This window comes from Phacochoerus africanus, chromosome 9 (genome assembly GCF_016906955.1).
Source record: "Phacochoerus africanus isolate WHEZ1 chromosome 9, ROS_Pafr_v1, whole genome shotgun sequence".
NCBI lineage: Eukaryota > Metazoa > Chordata > Mammalia > Artiodactyla > Suidae > Phacochoerus > Phacochoerus africanus.
The window spans coordinates 11,474,402-11,493,332 of NC_062552.1; the positions used below are offsets into that span (position 1 = coordinate 11,474,402).

Consider the following 18,931-nt stretch of genomic DNA (forward strand, 5'->3'; position numbering starts at 1 on the left):
TTGAGTACTGATTTAAAAAAAGAAATCCAAGACACTGGGATTGATTGGAAAATGTTGTACCAAATGTACAGGAAAGAGTAAGTGAGAGTTAGTGGAAATAAATTCTCAGATATTTTCTTGAGTCATATCGTTGGATTTTCCAGAAACTTTTCTTGTATTTAAGGATTGTGCTGTCATGTTATACCCTCGTCGCCTCTGCAGGCTTGTGGACGTGTCCCTTTGTCCCTTCCCCTGCTTGAGCCTCTTCCACATGTGTTTCTCTGCATCTCACTGAGAAGCAGTTCCACTTTCCTCCTGGTTTATTGTTGGCTGTGTAATTTTGTTTATGATGTTTTTCTTGCTGGCGGTTTTTCTGTACTCTGTACTCTGACTCAGGAAGCCCATCTCCTTTTCTATTTATGGTAATTACTAGAGAGCATTTTATTTTGGCCCTTGGGGAGTGCCTGCTGGGTTTCTTTGTGTGGGCATGTATGTTAAAATTGGAAAGTGTTCTCTTTGAGGTCAGGGCTTTTATAAAATAGTCTGAAAAGTTAGTCAGATGCCAACTGGCCATAAAAAATAATAATAATAATTGTTTTGTATAGGATGACCTCTCCTCCCCTGCCCCTTCCTTTTTCCTATCTTCTTTTTCTTCCTTTTACGTGCTTTATCATCAACGTGAAGAATAAACCAGTCTGTTGCCATCATGTTAAAGGGATGAGATCTGTTCTCTGGTGTGTGGGGTGTACAGGTCTTTTTTGAGGCCTGCTTGGTAACTGGGGACAATGTTAGAAGCTAGAAGGAGGCAGGCAGGCGGCTCAGTCTCTCTTGATGTTTTCTAGAAGCCCAATTGTCTGGAACAAAACTTGAATTGTATGTTAATGTGGTCAGGAGCTCTCGCAGAGTCAAGCCTGGCGGTCCTTGTTCTGATGGCACAGAAAGAGGAAAGAACACTTCACTTGTGACCTACGGGTGACTTAAGGGCTGGAGTTACTCTGTTGCAACCTAAGCTTTGGGGTGATGAGAAAATGAACATATGAAGGCTTTTTTCCTCTTAATTTAGTTCTTAGTTCCCACTAAGGAGGTATTGGGGCCAAGGTGATCTGCCTTTCCAATCTCTCCCTTCTGATGTAATGAAATTAGCCAGCAGGCATGACCTAGTTTCCTGATACTTGTGCTGAGGTATTATTTGTATCTGTTATTGGCCCATCAGAGCTTAACTCCTGACTCATAGATGTGCAGGGTTGGTTTTGCTCGTTCAGGTGGAGGTGTTGAAAGCTTTGAATACCTTGTTCAGTGGGATTGAGCAGTAGGGGCTTGTTTTTTGTTTCAGAGAAAGCAAGCTTTAGTATCAGCTAAAACTTTGTTTTTCCTGACTTTGGAGAATACAGAATGCTCAATTTTAGAGAATGTCAGGAAGATGAAAATGTATTAAGACATTCTGTGTTCTATTTAAATAGTTTCCTTAGTAACTTTTGTTTTAAGCTTCATTTCCTCAACAGTTGTTTATTAAGATCCTAATGTGAACCAGACCTGATATTTGGGAGTTGGTAGGAGATGAATGATTTTCTTGATTTTTTTTTTTTTTTTTTGGCTGCACCCATGACACCTAGAAGTTCCCGGGCCAGGGATCGAACCTGCTGCAGCTCGGACAAAGCCAGATCCTTAAACCTGCTGTGCCGAAAGGGAACTTACAGGATATGAATGATTTTAATACAGCGGAGACTGTGATTTTGTCAAAGTAGGGAGTGTTGATGGGTGGGTGTTGCCAGAGTTTGTTTTAGAGCCATGATTCCGAGTTTATCAAAATCTCAGGGCACAGACCGCGTGCGCTGGACCCATGGCATCTGGGAGTCGTGGGGAGCTCTGTCCTTGATAGAGTTCCCCAGGGCGTTTCCATGGCAGCCCTGCTGAGCGACTAGGATTCCAGAGAAGGGTTTCTGGAACATGAATCCCCAGCAGTGGATGCGTAGACTGGTTGGGAAGATGGGAGTTGGGTTCCTGGGAACCCCGTGATGAGCAGTTGCAGGAGAGAAAAATCTTTTCATCAGGAGCTTGAGGTTTCCTGAAGGAGAAATGTACAGAGAAAGCACAGCGTGGGTTTGGTGATGGGGGTGGCTCGTGAGTGGGTGCCGTAGAAAACAACGTTGACCACTTAGTGGGAATTGTTTTCTGACTCCTTCCTCCAAGTCTTAGGGCCCAGCCAGGAGCCGGCATCCAGAAGTGGCTGCTCAGGCTCCTTCTGCGCTTCACTTGAGAGAAGACAGGTGATAGTTTGTCTCACCTCTCTGCGCATCCTTTCTGATTGGTGACCACTTGAAAGGTTGTCCGCAGGGTCTCAGCTGCTGTACAGGGTGTCCTGTGAGCATATTTGGGGTTCCTGGGAGAGGGGGCCTCAGGTCTGCCTCTGTCTGCCTGGGGTGGATGTCAGTCACTTTTCTCATTTGCGTGTAAAGCTGTACGTAGTAAGGGGGCATCTGGGGGGTGTGAGACAGAGACTGAGCGCGTGATTTATGACTTGGGATCACAGAACCTTCTCACCAGCGGCAGCCGTAGAGGTACAGCCTGGCCCCTGCTGAGCAGTGGGTTTCCAAGGTCTCCTCTGCCACATCATTGAACTTAAGACTTGGGGCTGTGATGGCCAGCGGAGCCATTTCTAGAACGTCTCTGGAGTGTGTGAAACAGTCCTTTTCCTCCGTGTTCAGCCCTCTGCCTTCACTCACTATTTGAAAACATCATTTCCCCTAAGTTTCTAAAAACCTACTTAGCCATAAAACGACTTGTCCAGGTCATCCAGCCCTTACCTGACTTCACCCCTGACTTCGGATGAAGAAGTTAACGATGTTTTTCTGCCCTTAGATAAAGAACTCAAAGTTGGAGTCTAGGTTTGATATTTAACTACCAGCTGTGTTTCACATCTCTAGGTTTGACACAGGGTCTGAACTTTGACTTGTCTCTCCCAGCATCTGAATCGTCAACTCCAGCTCAGCACGTCCCTCCCTTCTCTTTGCTCCAAAGTGCTCTCCTTTCCCCCAACTCCATGTCCTGAGATGAATTTGGCGGGGGGGTGGGGTGGGGGGCGTTACTCTTTGACCCCTTTTTGCTCTCACAGTCTACATCAGCACCCAGTTGGCTCAGCTTTTTAAGTGTTTCTAGAATGTAACCGGTCCTTATAGCCTCTTGCTACTTCCTTGTCTCTTCAGCTTTTGTGTAGGCAGTTGTCACAACTGTCCATAGTATCTGCCCCTCCCCACACACCTCCCATGGTTTATTATCAACCCAGAAACCTGTGTGGGCTTTTGAAACCTGTAAATCAAAATTTTACTTCTTTGTTCTAAACTCTTCCTTGGTTTCCTATTTAAAGTAAAATTATCATCTCCCCACTTCTGCTTAATTCGTTCACACATATTACCCCAAGTGTAAATTGTGCTTAATACACGCTGTGCTCATCACCTGAGTTTGGTTCCTCGTGTCATTGACATGTCAACATAGGACGAACCATGACCTTGCTTCTAGAAGGCCGCATTTGCTTTCTCAACAGCTTTGTTTGAAAATGAGATTGCATATACACTATGTCGCCTTTTGGGGGGTCAGCCCTCATCACTTTGGGGGAGCTTTGTCAGTCTGTAGGTAAGCAAGCATGAGTCTTTCCAGTGAGTCATTGACTGGTCTATCGGGCTTTACAGAGCTAAAAAAAACTGCATGAAATGTCATTTTACATGGAAGAACTAATAGTAGATAGAACTGGTTAGGATACAGGAGCCAATGCAGCTTTTCTGGTTTAGTTTAGGCGGCAGAAATAATTGTGATCTTTGCAGGTCATTGTGAAATTGTGATATAATTAAATCTTGTCACTGGACCAGGAATAGATTGGCAGTAGGTAATAGCTCAGTTTGAATAAGATTGATATCTTGTGTTAAGGATCCTGGCCACATTGAATCATTCCATGCATTATACAAACCAGGAACAGTGGGTAAATACTGAAACAGAAGCTGGTAAATTGAGCCTGATTGACTGCTGATGTATTTCTTTGGTAACAAAGTATTGATGTGAAAGAGATTGGAGGATGGACTTTTATCTCTGTGTATTTAGAAAGTCTCTTCTTTATTTACGGTTGAATTATTGTTGAAGTCATGATCAATATTTAGTTAATAAACACCAAAGCTCCAGTTGCCTGCTCTCTGTTTTGAGATGGGGATACAAAGCTGTCGCCTCTACTTGAGATGCTCACCCCTGGTCAGTTAGGGGGTATTGGGAGCGCCACAGTGGGAAGGACTTAAAGCCCAAGTTGGGTTGATGGTGCTTTTGTAGGCCACGCTGAGAAATTTGGAAATTCCCCCTTTAGTTAGTCATGGGGGAGCTTTTGAGTAGGGGAAGGGGTGCCACGCATTGATGGTTTTAGAAAGCAACACATTGCAGTGATTCATAAAGTAGAGATTGGGAAGGGCAGAGGAAAGAGAATTGAAAACGGTGGGGGAGGAAACAGGAAAACAGGGGAGAGTCAATAAATTGCATTATATTTGGCAATTATAATATGTTTCATGGCAGTGAGAAGTTATTATGCAAAGTCAAAATGAGAGTCAGATCCCTTGCAAAGCTGTGTACACCCGTGGTTCTCAAAGTGTGTTTTCTGACCCACAGCGTCAGCATCACCCCACCCCCAGTCCCCGCCCTGGGAGAGACTGGGGGTGGATCTCGCAGTGTGTGGTTTGTTTCTCACAAATGTCCAGGTTGGCAGCCCCTTCCTTGGTTTGTACATCTCTGGAAATAGAAAATTCCAGAACTGGAGTTTAGGTGTCTCTTAAGATTGCTGTTTCTATGTGTTCATTATTGAAACGGTTTTGAGTGCCTGCCGTGTACTAGATTCACCCTACGTGTTGGGAACACAAAGATGAGTCCACATGGCAGGTCTGCAGTTGCACAGACCAGCCAGGATGCGGTCTGCCCGAGCCTCCTGCCCCTCATCTGGAAACGTCTGTGTGGTGCTGCTTCCCTGGCTGGCTGCAGAGGAGAGAAGGTGCAGAAGCAGGAGTATGTGGCCTGCCCCGCAGTGGCCTGCGTTCACCTAGCATTCGTGGGAAGCGCTGTTTGGAGGGGAGATGGGCAGGTACATGGTTTCTGGAGACCCATTCCTGTGATGATAGGATGCAGACCAATCCCAAAGTGGTCCTTAACTCCGGGGACCTCTGGAGGGTATGAGAAAAAGGGGGAAAGGGCAGACGTGGCGCGGTGTTCATTTATCTGAAATGCAAGGTTTATTTGTGTACTTTACTTGAACTTGAAATGTTTCACAAAATGGCCTCACAGACCCCTAATTGTTCTCCAGTGCAGCATGAGTAGACAGCCAGTCCCCTGGGAGTGTATATTCTTTGATGCTTATTTCCTGGGTGGAGGTCCGTGTAGAGCTCGTAAAGCCAGTCAGGTGTTGACAGAGCTCATAGAGTGACCCCAGCAGGGCCCTGGCGGGGCGGGGGCGGGGGGGGGGCAGGGCTGCGGAAAGAAACAGGAGTGTAAACACTTCGCTCACCCTGGGTGTGGCTCACTGGCCCTGGCAGGAGGCACTCCATCTCCAAGGTTTGGGTCCCCCTGTGGGTGCTGGGAGACTGGTTGGTGGAGTGCTGGCTTTTGTCTGGTCTTAATCCCAGAGGATTTACTTTGTAGGGAATTACCCCCCCCCCAAAAAAAAAAATGGTTTGAGGGCATACGAAAGCAGAGTGCATCTTCAGGGCTTCCTTATAGACTGAAGAATCCTAGACTCCATCCTCAGAATTTTCTGTGCATTCTTTGCGGATCTGGAAGGCACGATGTAGCAGAACAAATTGGAACCACTTCCCTGAGAGTTGTAGAGGGGATATCTGTTCTTAGCTAATTTGGACTCTGGTTTTCTTGTGCCAGGTATTCTCATATTCTAGAATTTTCCTGCTAAGCTGAGTAGAGCATAAAAGTACATGTTTTGAAATCTCGGGAATGTAGTGAAATGCACGAGAAAGTAACACAGTTGAAAACCCGTCCAGTTAATTCGAAGTGCTGCCCTAGAACAGCGCTGTCCAGTAGAACTTCTGTGTGGATGGAAACATTCTGGGGCTGAGCTGCCCATTTTTGGAGGCTTGTGGCTGTTGAGTCCTTGAAATGTGTCCAGTACAAGCTAAGGAACTTAATTTTGAATTTTAATTAAGTTAGTCATAAATATGGCTGGCGACTACTCTATTGGATAGTGTATCTTAGAACGTGCCATTTGGGGGGACTTTGGGGGCATCCTTATTAGCGTAAAAAGGCTGTAAAGATAAAAAGATCCAAATCATTCAGAATTCCTTTGGGAACCTCCCTGTTAATAGTTTGTTCCCAAATGAGGTTGTTGTATAGTCACTCTGCATCATAGCTCATTCTGATTTTTTTCTAGGCAGGGATGTCTTGGTAATTTGACTTGATCTCCCCCTCCGTCCCCCCTTTGAAGGTAGATCGCCAGTGTGATTTCTGCTGGATTCTTGGGGATAATCCTGCTGATTATGTTGAAACAACAAACTGTCAGACCAGGAATTGCAGGGGGGTTGCAGGCGCTCACTGCTGTTCCCTGACTGCACCATTTAACCGTGAACGCGCCCAGGCTGCTGCCGCCTTGACAACGGCGGGTCTGACACGCTCAGACGCAAAAGAGCTGACTTGGCAGCTGCCCAGCAGATTTTTATAAAGGCTCAGTTGGTGGCCGGAGATTCAGACTGTCAGAGTTGTGTTATGCAATAAATCGTTTTCAGCAGAAGTTCTTAATCCAATTTCAGCTGTAGCTTTTTTTTTTTTTTAAATAGGCGGTAATCAAAGATAAGTACACATTATTTAATGGGAGTTTGGAAGAAGTAAAACTCTCCTTGCATAAGCATTTTCAGACCGTTTACTTATCCTGGGAAGCATGTCTTTCGGAGAAAATTTGCTGCTTGAAGTGCTTTTAATTTAAAACCAAGGCAAAGGAACATCATTCACGAGTTCAGTAAGTCAGTGGCTTCCTGGCCACTTATCTAATTTCTAAGTGTGAATATTCCCTCATTTCTCTTTGATGTTTGCGTATTGACAGTTGAACCATTTTATGGAATTTAAAATGGATTAGCATCAAATTGACTTGAGAAATTGAGTTGATTTCTAGTGGAGAAAATATTTTGTTAAAAGAGGAAGAAACAGTTTTAGCCTAAGTTGTATCTCTCACATTTTCATTCAGTGTTCTTTCTCTGGCTCGGTAAATCCTTGTTTATATGGAATCTGTGCCAAGAATTAACATCTTCAGCAAATTGTCATCATTATTATTGTTATTATTGATTCTTTCATTGTTCTTTCAAACTGTTGATGGAAGAGGCTGATACTGCAGATAGCAACAGATTACATGAAGTAGGATGATTTTAACAGCAGGTATATGCAAAAATGTTTCTAGACATTTTTCCATGGAAGGAGGAAAGGGCTATGAATTAATAAATCCCACCTCCCTCTTCAGAGCTAGTCTTTCTTCCCACACCTGCGGCATATGGAAGTTCTCAGGCTAGGGGTCTAATCGGAGCTACAGCTGGCCGGCCTACACCACAGCAGTGCCAAATCCAATCCCTGTCTGCAACCTACACCACAGCTCATGGCAGTGTCAGATCTTGTAACCTACTGAGCGAGGCCAGGGATCGAACCCACAACCTCATGGTTGTTTCCGCTGCACCCTGACGTGAACTCCAGAGCCATTCTCTCAATTTTGTTTTCTTACTGGTCATCTCTATCCACCCCCCCCACCCCCCACCCCCACCCCCCCACCCCCCGGCACCACGATGCGGCGTTCCCTGTTAATCCAGCTCAGCGTGAGGTTGGGCATTGGGTATTGGGCATCACAGGTACTTTTTCAAAAGGGGGAGGAAAGCCACAAATCCAAGCCCAGAATTGTTTGTCTCAGCACTTGTAGGTTTTAATACAGGACTTTCATGTGAGGAGAAGGTCTTCCTAACTGTGAACTTAAATGTTCTCTCCCCTCCCAACCTGCATTCCACCCCCCCCCCCCCATCTGCTTAGTGTACTTAGCAGCGGGTGTGAAGCGCAGTGGATTTGCTGTGCTCTCTCCCTGTGGAGACAGGAGTGTTTTCTGTGCACTGTGGTGGCATCTGCAAGTGCCTGTGTGCATGTGTCTGCACCCCCACCGTCAAGCAGATTGACATTTAAAACATGACATGTGGAGTTCCCGTCGTGGCGCAGTGGTTAACGAATCCGACTAGGAACCATGAGGTTGCAGGTTCGGTCCCTGCCCTTGCTCAGTGGGTTAATGATCCGGCGTTGCCGTGAGCTGCTTGGTGTAGGTTGCAGACGCGGCTCGGATCCCACGCTGCTGTGGCTCTGGCATAGGCCGGGGGCTACAGCTCCGATTAGACCCCTAGCCTGGGAACCTCCATATGCCGCGGGAGCGGCCCAAGAAATAGGAACAACAACAAAAAAGACAAAAGACAAAAAAAAAACCAAACATGACATGTGGGAAGTTGTAGATGTCAACTTAAAATGCAGGTGTGTGTCGCATGTCTGTTCTGCTGTGTCTTAGATGTTGGCATTATTTTATGTGGTGATGTTAAAAATGAGCTGCATGGTACTGAAGACCTTTTTAAAATGGATTTAAATCTGCTGGAAGGGACCTAGTATGACCCAGTTTCGACCAGTTGTCCCAGCATCCTTATTAACAGTGCCTTTGGTTGCGATGATAAATTACTTGGTCACTACCTGAGATGGATGAGGCTTTTAAGCAGTTTGCTCACAGGTAGTGGGAAATTAACATTCTTTCATGGGGACCCATTTCATTTTTAAAGAATTGTATTTGTTAGAAAAAATTTTTTTGGATCAGAAATGTGCTTCCCAGATCTTGTGTATTTTCATCCTTGTTTGCCTCCTCCTGAACCAAGACGCCTTAAATTTGAAACTGTCAAAAAACTGTGATCTGGCGAGATGGCATAGGCTGCTTTGAGAGATGCCCTTAGAAAGCCATGTTCTTTCAGTTATAGAAGCCAGCTAGCTGTAAAGGCCAGTGAGAGAAAACCCTGCCCCCTCCTCCCCTCCCCCTCCTCTTAGTAGTTTCCAGCTCCAGCTGATGCTCATGAATATTCTTTTTCATGGAGTATTTACATTCATATCTTGAAATTAGTAACTTGAATGGTGCTTTTATTTAGGCGCCAATGCGAGTTAACACCTTTGATGTTTTATCTTTAATAACAAGTTTCTGAGTTTACTGGTCTGGTACCTGCCGTGTAGAGGACCGACGGACTGGTAGCTGGTGGCTGCACCAGCTCCTGCTTCTCTCCAGCTGCGGGCAAGACCCTGAAACTATGTAAAAGTTAACCAGTGGTTTGGAAATTCCTTCCTTTCCCATCTCTTAAATGAAACAGAGAAAAGCCTGACGTGCATCTTGTTCGAAGGGGGGAATTCTTAGCTGAGAATCACAGGCAGTAACTGCACACTGGTGCTGTGCCCAGCATCTGGCATACAGTGAGCACCCAGTAGGTGCCTGCTGTGGTCGTTCAGTTGGCACTTTGCATCTGTAGGTTGTGCATTCCTGGGTTCAACCAGTGGTGGATTGAAAACATGCAGGAAAAACAATTTCCAGAAATACACAAAAAGCAAAACCTGACCTGGTCTCATCAGCAAGTATGTAAATATTTGCCCCATCAGTAAAAATGTAAATAGTATTTACATTATATTAGGTAAAGTAATCTAGGGCTGATTTAAAATGTACGGCAGGAAGGATGTGGACATAGGTAGGTTCTTTGCAAACATGGTGATTTTGTATGATACTTGAGCATCCTGGGATTTTGGTGTCCACGGCGTGAGGGTGTCCCAGAGCCAGTCTTCTGAGGATAGCGAGGGATGACTGTAATCTAATTGTTGTCGCTTTGTATATTCTTCCTTAGACTCCAGGGCTGTTGTCCTCTGCCTGGCACCTGTTCGTAAGCTTGGGCGTCCTGTTTTCTTACACTGAGGTACTGGCGTGTTCTGAAGAGCATTGGGAGCCCACCCTGGTGGGGCGCTGGCCATCACCGGGGTGCAGAAGCCCATGAAGGCTCTGCCCGGGGCTGGGGCTGAGGTAGGGCACAGCTTTACATCATCAGCGACCAGATCCGTTTCAAGAGCTCTTGGTGCAGTGAAAGCATGTTAAACCAATCACCCAGTGTTTTCAAGCCTGGGCTATGGAGAGACGGTTGGAATGGTTAGCAGCAAATTTATTTATGTTAAATAATATTTTTATTTATTTATTTAGGCTTTTGGGGCTTTGTTTAAACTAACACTGAATTTATGCTGGCAGTGGAGGTTGGGGTAGGCACTCCAGGATGTTGAAAACTGCCAGGCATGCTTATGTCCATAGCCCCAGCCCTTCTCCATGCGGGTGTGTGGGTCGGACGGGCGGCAGCCTGCACCCAGAAGATCCTGGTCCCTCCTTTCTGCCTGATCCAAGAGCCTGTATTTCTAACATGATGCCACGTGGTTAAGGCACTGGTGTGGTCTTTGGCACACACTTGGAGTGGCGAGGGTCAGGATGGAGGTGGGAGCCGGCTGGCCTGTGGGCTCTGGAGAGTTGTCAGCTGGGCTGACTGCTGCAAGGTGGGTGGTATCTTCGTGGGCTTACTTGTGCCCCCTTTCTTTACACGTCTCTTACGCAGCTTGGAGAAGTTAGAGGTAATGGTGTGTTTTCCCTTTTAATAAAAAGAGTATGACCGTTAACATTCTAGGTTAATTCCTGACCTGTTGCCAGTTTTGGTAAGAAATAACTCCAGTTGTTTCAAAGAATGACAGACACTCTGCAAATGAAAACAAAACCCGGTCACTTTTACTTACGTTTAAAGGTCGTATTACTCAGTCTTCCACTTGCACGAGAAAGTGACTTTTCGCAGTCAATGGCAAATTGAATCTATGTCTGTGTCTATGTGATGATTCTCCCCGCCCCCCACGGCTGCTGGCAGACTCAGGTTTTTTTTTTTTTTTTTTTTTTTTTTTTGTCTTTTTGCTGTTTCTTTGGGCCGCTCCCACGGCATATGGAGGTTCCCAGGCTAGGGGTCCAATCGGAGCTGTAGCCCCCGGCCTATGCCAGAGCCACAGCAACGCAGGATCCGAGCCGCGTCTGCAACCTACACTACAGCTCACGGCAACGCTGGATCCTTAACCCACTGAGCAAGGGCAGGGACCGAACCCGCAACCTCATGGTTCCTAGTCGGATTCGCTAACCACTGCACCACGATGGGAACTCCCAGTTGTTTTTATTTATTTCAATGTTTGCAAAGCCTTTTTGGGGGCTTGGGGAAAAACAGGAGATAAGGGGGTGGGAATGAGGAAAGGTGGTGTGTTGTCTGGAAGCTTGATTGATTGTTGTAAAATTTTTGATGGGCTGTTAACATGGAGCCCTTACCCTGGAAACCTCAACTGACAAGAGCTGTTTTTGAATCATTAAAAACAGTTCAAAAGAAGCGCCCCCCCCCCCCCCCCCCCATACACAGTAGCTGAGTTTGCGTCAGCTGCTGGACTCCTTCTGTATCAGCTTTTGTAGTAAAGCAGAATGGACTGGGTGCTTGGCTTAGCAGAGGAGGGACCTTGCTCTGTTCAGTGCTTTCCTCTTGGGAGGGGGGAGCTGTGTGGTCTCAGGTGGTCCTGGAAGGTGGCAAGGGAGTCATGCGGATTTTGAACACTTGAGTCCCCTTTGGGCCATCAGTGTGGTTTGAAGATAGTGATTTGGGAATGATTAAGTGAATACAGAAGCTTGGGGGGATATAATGAGAGACTCCTGGGAGATAGAGAGAAGGGGTCTTTCTTTATCAGTGTGGCAGGCAGAGGAATGCAGTGAAAAGGTGTATATGATGCAGGGATTGGTTGCTCTTCAGCCAAGGGTAAGGGATTGTGGCGGGGTGGTAGATTTGGGCCCCGTAAGGCCTCATGGACTTCCAGGTAGGGGTGTGTGTGTGTGTGTGTGTGTGTGTGTGTGTGTGTGTGTGTGTGTGTGTGTGTGTGTGTGTGTGTGTTGGGGGGCTGCACTACTGAGAGTGGGAGGTGCCTGGCCCTCTTGGGGTAGTCATGGTGGGGAGTATTTTATTGGAGTGCGGGTAGCTGTGATTTCAGTCAAGAAAATTGCAGTGACTTCCAAGTATTTAACCCATCCTGGATGTTGGCAAGGCCAGGCACTGGCAGGGTAAGGTAAGTGGGAAGCATGAGGTTGGGTTTGTACAGTTTTCAGAAATACTGAGCTCTTACTCCGTCAGGCATGTTTTAGGTGCTGGGCTAAGTGGTGAGCAGGAGAGCTGATTTCCTTTCCCCCTGGGGGCAGTATTTCTATACCTGGTTCAATGAGACAGCTAATGAAAAAGGGAAAAGAAAAGGGGAAGGCTACTCTTGGAGGTCATGGAAAGTCTTGGGGTGGAGGGGCTGGCATTGCGGGTTGCCCGACTCCTGGCGAGGGAGTTTTGTCTGGGCTCCTCTCTCCAGTGCTCCGTACTTGGTTATTGTGGACTGTGCTAAGGGCTGGAAGTGCTTGGCCTCTGAAGTACCTTCTTTCCATAACACCCAGCTTGCGGCCCTGTGCTGCCTTGGGGGTGGCTACAGGCCCACCTTCCCTTTTGCTGCATCTAGCATCCCGCTGGGGAGGGGGGCGTTTAATGTGCCTGTGCAGCTGGGAATGGCTTTAGATTTCTAATGTTAGAATTATCATCATTCCCCTGCTCAGCTTTGGAAATAGAGTCAGCTTCTCACCTGCTAGGTTCATGTCTTGCATCTGCACTGAGGCGGGTGGCTAGTCTTGACCAGCACTCTAGATGATAAGTTTCAGGTTTGATTTTTTAATGTCTAGAACATGCAAAATCTCGTAGTTGGTGTACTGAATTTGCTTCTTCTTCTTTTTTTTTTTTTTGCCTTTTTGCTATTTCTTGGGCCGCTCCCTCGGCATATGGAGGTTCCCAGGCTAGGGGTGTAATCGGAGCTGTAGCCACCAGCCTACACCAGAGCCACAGCAGCACGGGATCCGAACCGCGTCTGCGACCTACACCACAGCTCACGGCAACGCCAGATCGTTAACCCACTGAGCAAGGGCAGGGATTGAACCTGCAACCTCATGGTTCCTAGTCGGGTTCGTTAACCACTGCGCCACGACGGGAACTCCCCGAATTTGCTTCTGGCTGTGAAGTAGTTCTTAGACGTAGACGCCACGGAGCTGCTGCTGTCACTCTGTGAACCTTAAATGTGCTGCTTTGCAGGACTTCTCCCCTCACATGGTTTGTGTTTAATTGGATGTTTGTTGTTGGGATGCGGTCCTCTCATGTGGGGGCCTGGGGTCAGAATGAAGGCACCAGTCTGAACAGGAGGCAGTCAGTCGTCTCAGGAATCTTCCATTGAGAGCTAATTTGGAGCTTTATAATTTATGAACTGTGTGTATGTAGGAAATAATCATTTATAGTCTCAGCCTGGTTTGTTGTGGTGATGTCACCATGGAGGACGGGAACTGGGGGTGAAGAGGACCGTTCCGGAGTTCCCATCATTGCTCAGTGGTTAATGAATCCAACTAGGAACCATGAGGTTGCGGGTTCGATTCCTGTCCTTGCTCAGTGGGTTAAGGATCCAGTGTTGCCGTGAGCTGTGGTGTAGGTCGCAGACGTGGCTCGGATCCCACGTTGCTATGGCTCTGGCGTAGCCCAGTGGCTACAGCTCTGATTAGACCGCTAGCCTGGGAACCTCCATATGCCTCAGGAGCAGCCCTAGAAAAGGCCAAAAGACAAAAAAAAAGGGGGGGGGCGTCACTTGAAACCAGTGGCTCTCGTGCACACTCCCGGGAGTTGCTGCTAAGAGTGCATCCCCGTGCCTTCCCGTGCCCTGCAGCTCATCCTCTGCCCCTCACTCACCGTGGTTACTTGGGCTTCTGAGGGGTCTGGCCAGTGTGCTTCGTTTTTCTGGTTTTTAACCATGTGCCCTGGCCCGAGCAGAAGTTACAGTGTGTTCCTGCCTCTGGTTGAGGTGGGGGCCTTCTCACGTGCACCAGCCTGACGGTGCCTTGGAGCCTGCAGGGAGGCAGGATGTGCCCTCTTCCTCTGGAGGGAGTGGAAACCTCACCTGGCAGGTCTACAGGAGCAGGACTTCCAGGCCCGGTGGAGATCCTAGCTCTTCTCTCCCAGGCCTTCTCTTTCCCTGATGACACAAGATGGAGAAGAGCTGTCATCTAGGAAACCTTGGAAGCTTAACAGGAGCACAGCTTAAGTTGTTGAGGGCTTAGAGTCTGTGCGGTTGGATTTCGAAGATGTAGTTTGTGTCTATGCAGAATGTGGGGATTTACCAGTTGGGGAAGACCTTGGATAACCTGTCTCCCTTATCTAGTCCTGTGGCGGTTTGCCATGACGCACTGGTGGCAAGGAGTGAAAGCTGATTCTGATGGCAGCCACCAAGTGTACCAGCCGGGTTTTGGGATATTTGGTCTCCTGCTTGAACAGAAGGAACCTGAACACCCCCAATTCTGCTTTACTGGAGTGTTAATGTTGTCCTGATTCTCTTATGGCTCAGAATATCTGAGACGCTCTTAATACTTGCATCTCTGAATTCGGCTCTTAAAGAATGCTTCCATCTTAAAAGTGGGTGCGTGACTGTAAGGGCTGCTTAGATGAGCAACAGGACGCGGAGATGCACAGGAGAGGACCTGCAGGTACCCCAGCTGTGTGACGCAGCACTTGAAACCTCAAAACCTTCTTGCTGGTTCCCTAAACCAGTTAACTCAACTTGGGCACCAGTGTCAACCATCTCCATCTGCCCAGACTTGGCTCTTGGACCTCCCACAGTCACCCGAGGCACATGGAAGTTCCCTGGCTAGGAGTCGAGTTGGAGCTGTAGATGCCAGCTTATGCTGCAGCCACAGCAACTTGGGATCCAGGCCTCATCTGTGACCTACACCCCAGCTCCTGGCAATGCTGGATCCCCAACCCCCTGAGCAAGGCCAGGAATCAAACCCGCATCCTCATGGGTACTAGCCAGCTTTGTTTCCACTGCTGGTCCTGTGTCTTTACTACTGGGATTGTTGGGGTGGTTATTGGCAGCCTTTGGTTCTCCGGTTCCCCTCCCCCCACCCTCTCAGCCTGGCCTTTGTTTTGTTCATTCCCTTTTCGAGAACTTGTGCTGGATCTGATATAACAGACATAAGGGAGCCACACTTTTAAAGGAGACTGTCAAGACCTGTTACTAACTTGTGTGCATTCATTAATCCCCCATCCCCCAGTCCATCCTCTACTCCACCAAGCATCGCTGCCGCCTCTTCTGCTGTGATCCCCCCCCACCACCCCTTTTGTGTGGCTCATTTCCTTAAAAGGCCAGTGCAGGTACAATTTCCTGTCTTCTGACTGAAGGGTACATTCCTTGAAAGCAGCTTCAACCCCCAACAGTACAGGTTCCAAGAGTATAGCACACATTGGTCAGGTGCACAGTTCTGGCGTTCCTCACTTGAAAAAGCACGAGTGCAGGGGTGCTTTACGCTTCCTGTTGGGGGTGCAGTAACTCCTTTCCCTGAAGTTTGCCAGGAACATAGGACGTGAGCATTAGTAGTCGATGGTATCTGGGTGTGGGCCACGGGAAGGCAGTGAGGTGGTTGTGTGTGGCTTCGGCCCCTGTACCAGCTGTGGGACAGCACTCTGCTGAGCCTCGCAGCTACCACCCCTGCATCGTAGGATTCAGTCCCGATCTCTGGAGCTGGGTCTCGATCTCTGGAGCTGGGTCTCGCGCACACAGTACCTGTTGGGGATGTTTTTTTTTCCTTTCTAAAGTTGATTGAGACTTCGAACACTTGCTTGCTTGCTTGCTTGCTTTTAAGTAACTCCCCGTCTCCTCATTCTTCCTTCCGTTTCTCCAGGATGACAGTGATGGGATTCCATGGTCAGAAGAAAGGGTGGTACGGAAAGTCCTGTATTTGTCTCTGAAGGAGTTCAAGAACGCCCAGAAGAGGCAGCACGGTGAAGGCATTCCCGGGAGCCTGAAAACGGTGAACGGTGAGTTGCCCATTCTGTTGGATTGGATGGCGTCTTTGGGCCTGGCCTTGCTTCTGAAATGGACGTGCTTGGGGCGGCTCATGCTCCTTGGACGAGGTCCCTAATGGCAGTTATTCTGGACATCGTGTTGGGTTTATAGATTCATTTTTATGTTCTTTTACATGCTGCACGATATAAGTGAGAAGGTGCCTGAGTTAGATAGACAAGACCATGGCTGCGGTCTGGTTTCTGCTAGTTCCTCAGTTGAGTGTGGAGCTTGACTCATTGGTTTTTCTGTGGATATTTGTCTGTCTGCTCAAGTAGGACAGAAACCTTTGATGTTCTTGCTGAAATGTGGCAACTTAGGTTCTTATCCTCTGTTTATTTAGGAAGTAGCCTAAATCCGTGCCTGCTGCCCTTCCTGCTCTCTCTCTGGCTCAGCAGCTTCCTTCCTGCAGCTCAGGCTGGGCAGGTGGCTGCCTGTGGACAGTGGCATAGAATCCCTGGGCATCCAGAAATGGATCTCATCCTGTTTGCTCATTAAGTGGATTCTTGAAGCCTGGAAGGAAACTTGGTGCCGGCTGAGTTTATTCTGGTGTCTCTTTTTAGCAGGCTTAATGTGACTCTGGATGAATCATCATCAGAAAGGGTGAAATCAGCCTTTTCAGAGCAAGCATTTGGTCCCCATCTGTATTTATTTCAGGGGTTGTGGCGGTGGTAACATTCCACAGCCTCCCTTTAGTCTCTTAGAATCTTAGATAAACGTGAATGAATCGCCCGTGTTCTAGTTTGTACTTGTTTGGAGCAAGGAGATGAGGCAGAGGAGGTTTGGGTCTTCTTTTTGAGTCTTTGCTATAGTCACGTGGGCGATAGAGTCATCACATGGGGGACCTGGCAGCTTGCCGGGTGCAGGTGACAGGGTGACTTGGGGTGTTCATCCTACTTGGTTGTAAGGTGAGATGTCTAGGAGCCTCTTGTCAAAACCAGGGCTTCCAGATAGGACCTGTTTTAGCCCTGTTTCCATAAGGGTTTTCTGAGATGATCTCCTGAACTCCACTGGAATCTGCCCTGCTACCTGTCCAGATTCTGTCACTCTCTTCTAGTTTCGTGGGACTTGAAGAAACGAGATGACCCTGAATTCTAAGCCAGTGTATATGGGAAAGGTCCTTTGGGAAACTTTCACCCATGCAAGGGGAGATAAGTTGAGGAGTCTGTGGCCCTAGTTGAGCAGTTTAGACCCCTTTATGTTATGGGTCTCCTGTAGGGTTGGGACCACCCATTCCTCGGCAGTCTGTGGCAGGGGAAATGCTAAGCCCCTCCCATGTCTTTTAGAGCATTTGACATGATCCTTCTTGGTGGCGTTGTGTGACGGTGATTTGTGTTTTGCTTTAAGGTTTTGAGGGCAGCAGGGTGCAGGAGGGAGCAGGAGGGAGAACATCATTGGCTCCTGAGGTTACAGTAGAGCCATGGCTGCTGTGGTGTGGATTTCACTGCCCTCCTGCTGCTCAGGGGTGGTGATGCCTTAGTGCTTTAGGAATCTTTTAACAACTAAAACACCACCCAATTTAGGCCAAGAATGTGGCCAGGTGTCCAGGATTGAGTAAAAGTAGAATTTGGGTAAAAAAAGAAAGAAGCAGAAACTAAAAGAAGTCATTCAGGAAGCAACTAGTGCTGCCAGCTGGTTGGCCAAAGGTGGTAGGTCTCGTTTTCATTGGCATAGTCAGGGCTTGACTGTACGGAGGAAGGAATTCTAAGAAAAATTGGCAGCGATATCTCTATGGAGATATCAAAGACTCGAAATAATTCTTTTTACCACCTTCATGAAGAAGCAATAGTTTTTGTCATTAGTGGTGGTAGTTTTGCCTTTTCGTCCTGGTAAAGACTGATTTTTCTTTTAAATACTGAGACATCAAGGCTTCTCTTTTGGTTGTGAAGTTGTTGTGAACATGCCCTTTTCAGGATCACTCTGGTGTTTGTACAGGCCATATTCCAAGGCCACCTTTTTGTTATTCCGTGTATTGGGTTTTTGTAGCAATTTTAAGTCAACAGGTCTCCTTGTTTTAGAATTTAGGGGTGTTTTAAGAATAATTTTCTTAAAGGCAGGTAGCATGTTCAGCAAAGTGTGCTTTCTGGTTTGGGGCTACTGGAAAGCATGGAGACCAGACTCGTTACCATGACAATAAATCCTTCTCTAGGTCCCAGAATCTTCTTTTTTGGGGGGGGGGGATGTCTCTTCGGGGGAGTGTGATCCAATGAAAGCTGAAATAGCAGCGGCCTCCAGGACTCTTGGGGAGCATGAGGCTTGCAGGCAGAGTTCTCTCTGAGTGTGTGTACACGTCACTGGTGTTGGCCTGGATGCTTAATCATAAATCTTCATTCAACTGCTGCGTGATAGAAGCCTTGTCCTAAGCTGTTCCCGACAGCACACTGTTTGGGGTTCTTCATTGTGGTCACGTGAAGGTTAACCTTGGGGAGGAGTGCTATTAACAATCATGCTTTTTTTTCCTTTTGGTTTTATTTTTGTTTTTTGTTCCCCACTCCCTCAAGGTTCCCTTTCAAAAGTTGAAGTAATTCCATTGGCCTAGTTTTAATTGCGACAGAAAGTTCTCTGGTGTTAAGAGTTTGAAACTGTCCAGTACTGAGCCCTGGCTGGGAGGTGTGCTGGGAACCTGGGACAGAGTGAGCACAAGTGCCTGTACCCCAGCTCAAGTGGTGCTTGTGGGGCTTCTGCCCCTGTGCACCCTTTCCCTGCTTGCTGGTTTGGGGATCACTGGTAGTGAGGTACCTCTGAGACGTGTGGTGTGTGGGGGCTTGGTAAGTGGTCTCTGTGTTTGTGACTTTGCTGTGTCACACAGTTACTATGCAGCAGCAGCATGGGAACTACAGGTCAAGTCATAGGCCTTTGAATCTAGTACTTACTTTAGAACCTGGAATGGAGGTAGTATTGAAAACAAGATGTTTTGTTGATTCCCCTTGTATTTAAG

The 18,931-nt window shown here is 47.5% G+C and overlaps 1 protein-coding gene across 10 annotated transcripts in view; it reads left to right on the forward strand.

Annotated features, from left to right (window-relative positions):
* The window catches only part of JARID2 (jumonji and AT-rich interaction domain containing 2), a 243,962-nt gene that overhangs the window by 104,199 nt on the left and 120,832 nt on the right, over window positions 1-18,931 (forward strand). For 9 of the 10 annotated variants that reach the window (XM_047796194.1, XM_047796204.1, XM_047796200.1 and 6 more), the window contains one exon: window positions 15,833-15,968. In XM_047796194.1, coding sequence (XP_047652150.1) covers window positions 15,833-15,968 — 136 coding nt within the window. Of the gene's footprint in view, window positions 1-15,832; window positions 15,969-18,931 lie in introns of those variants that run through there. The other variant, XM_047796203.1, reaches the window with a different exon arrangement.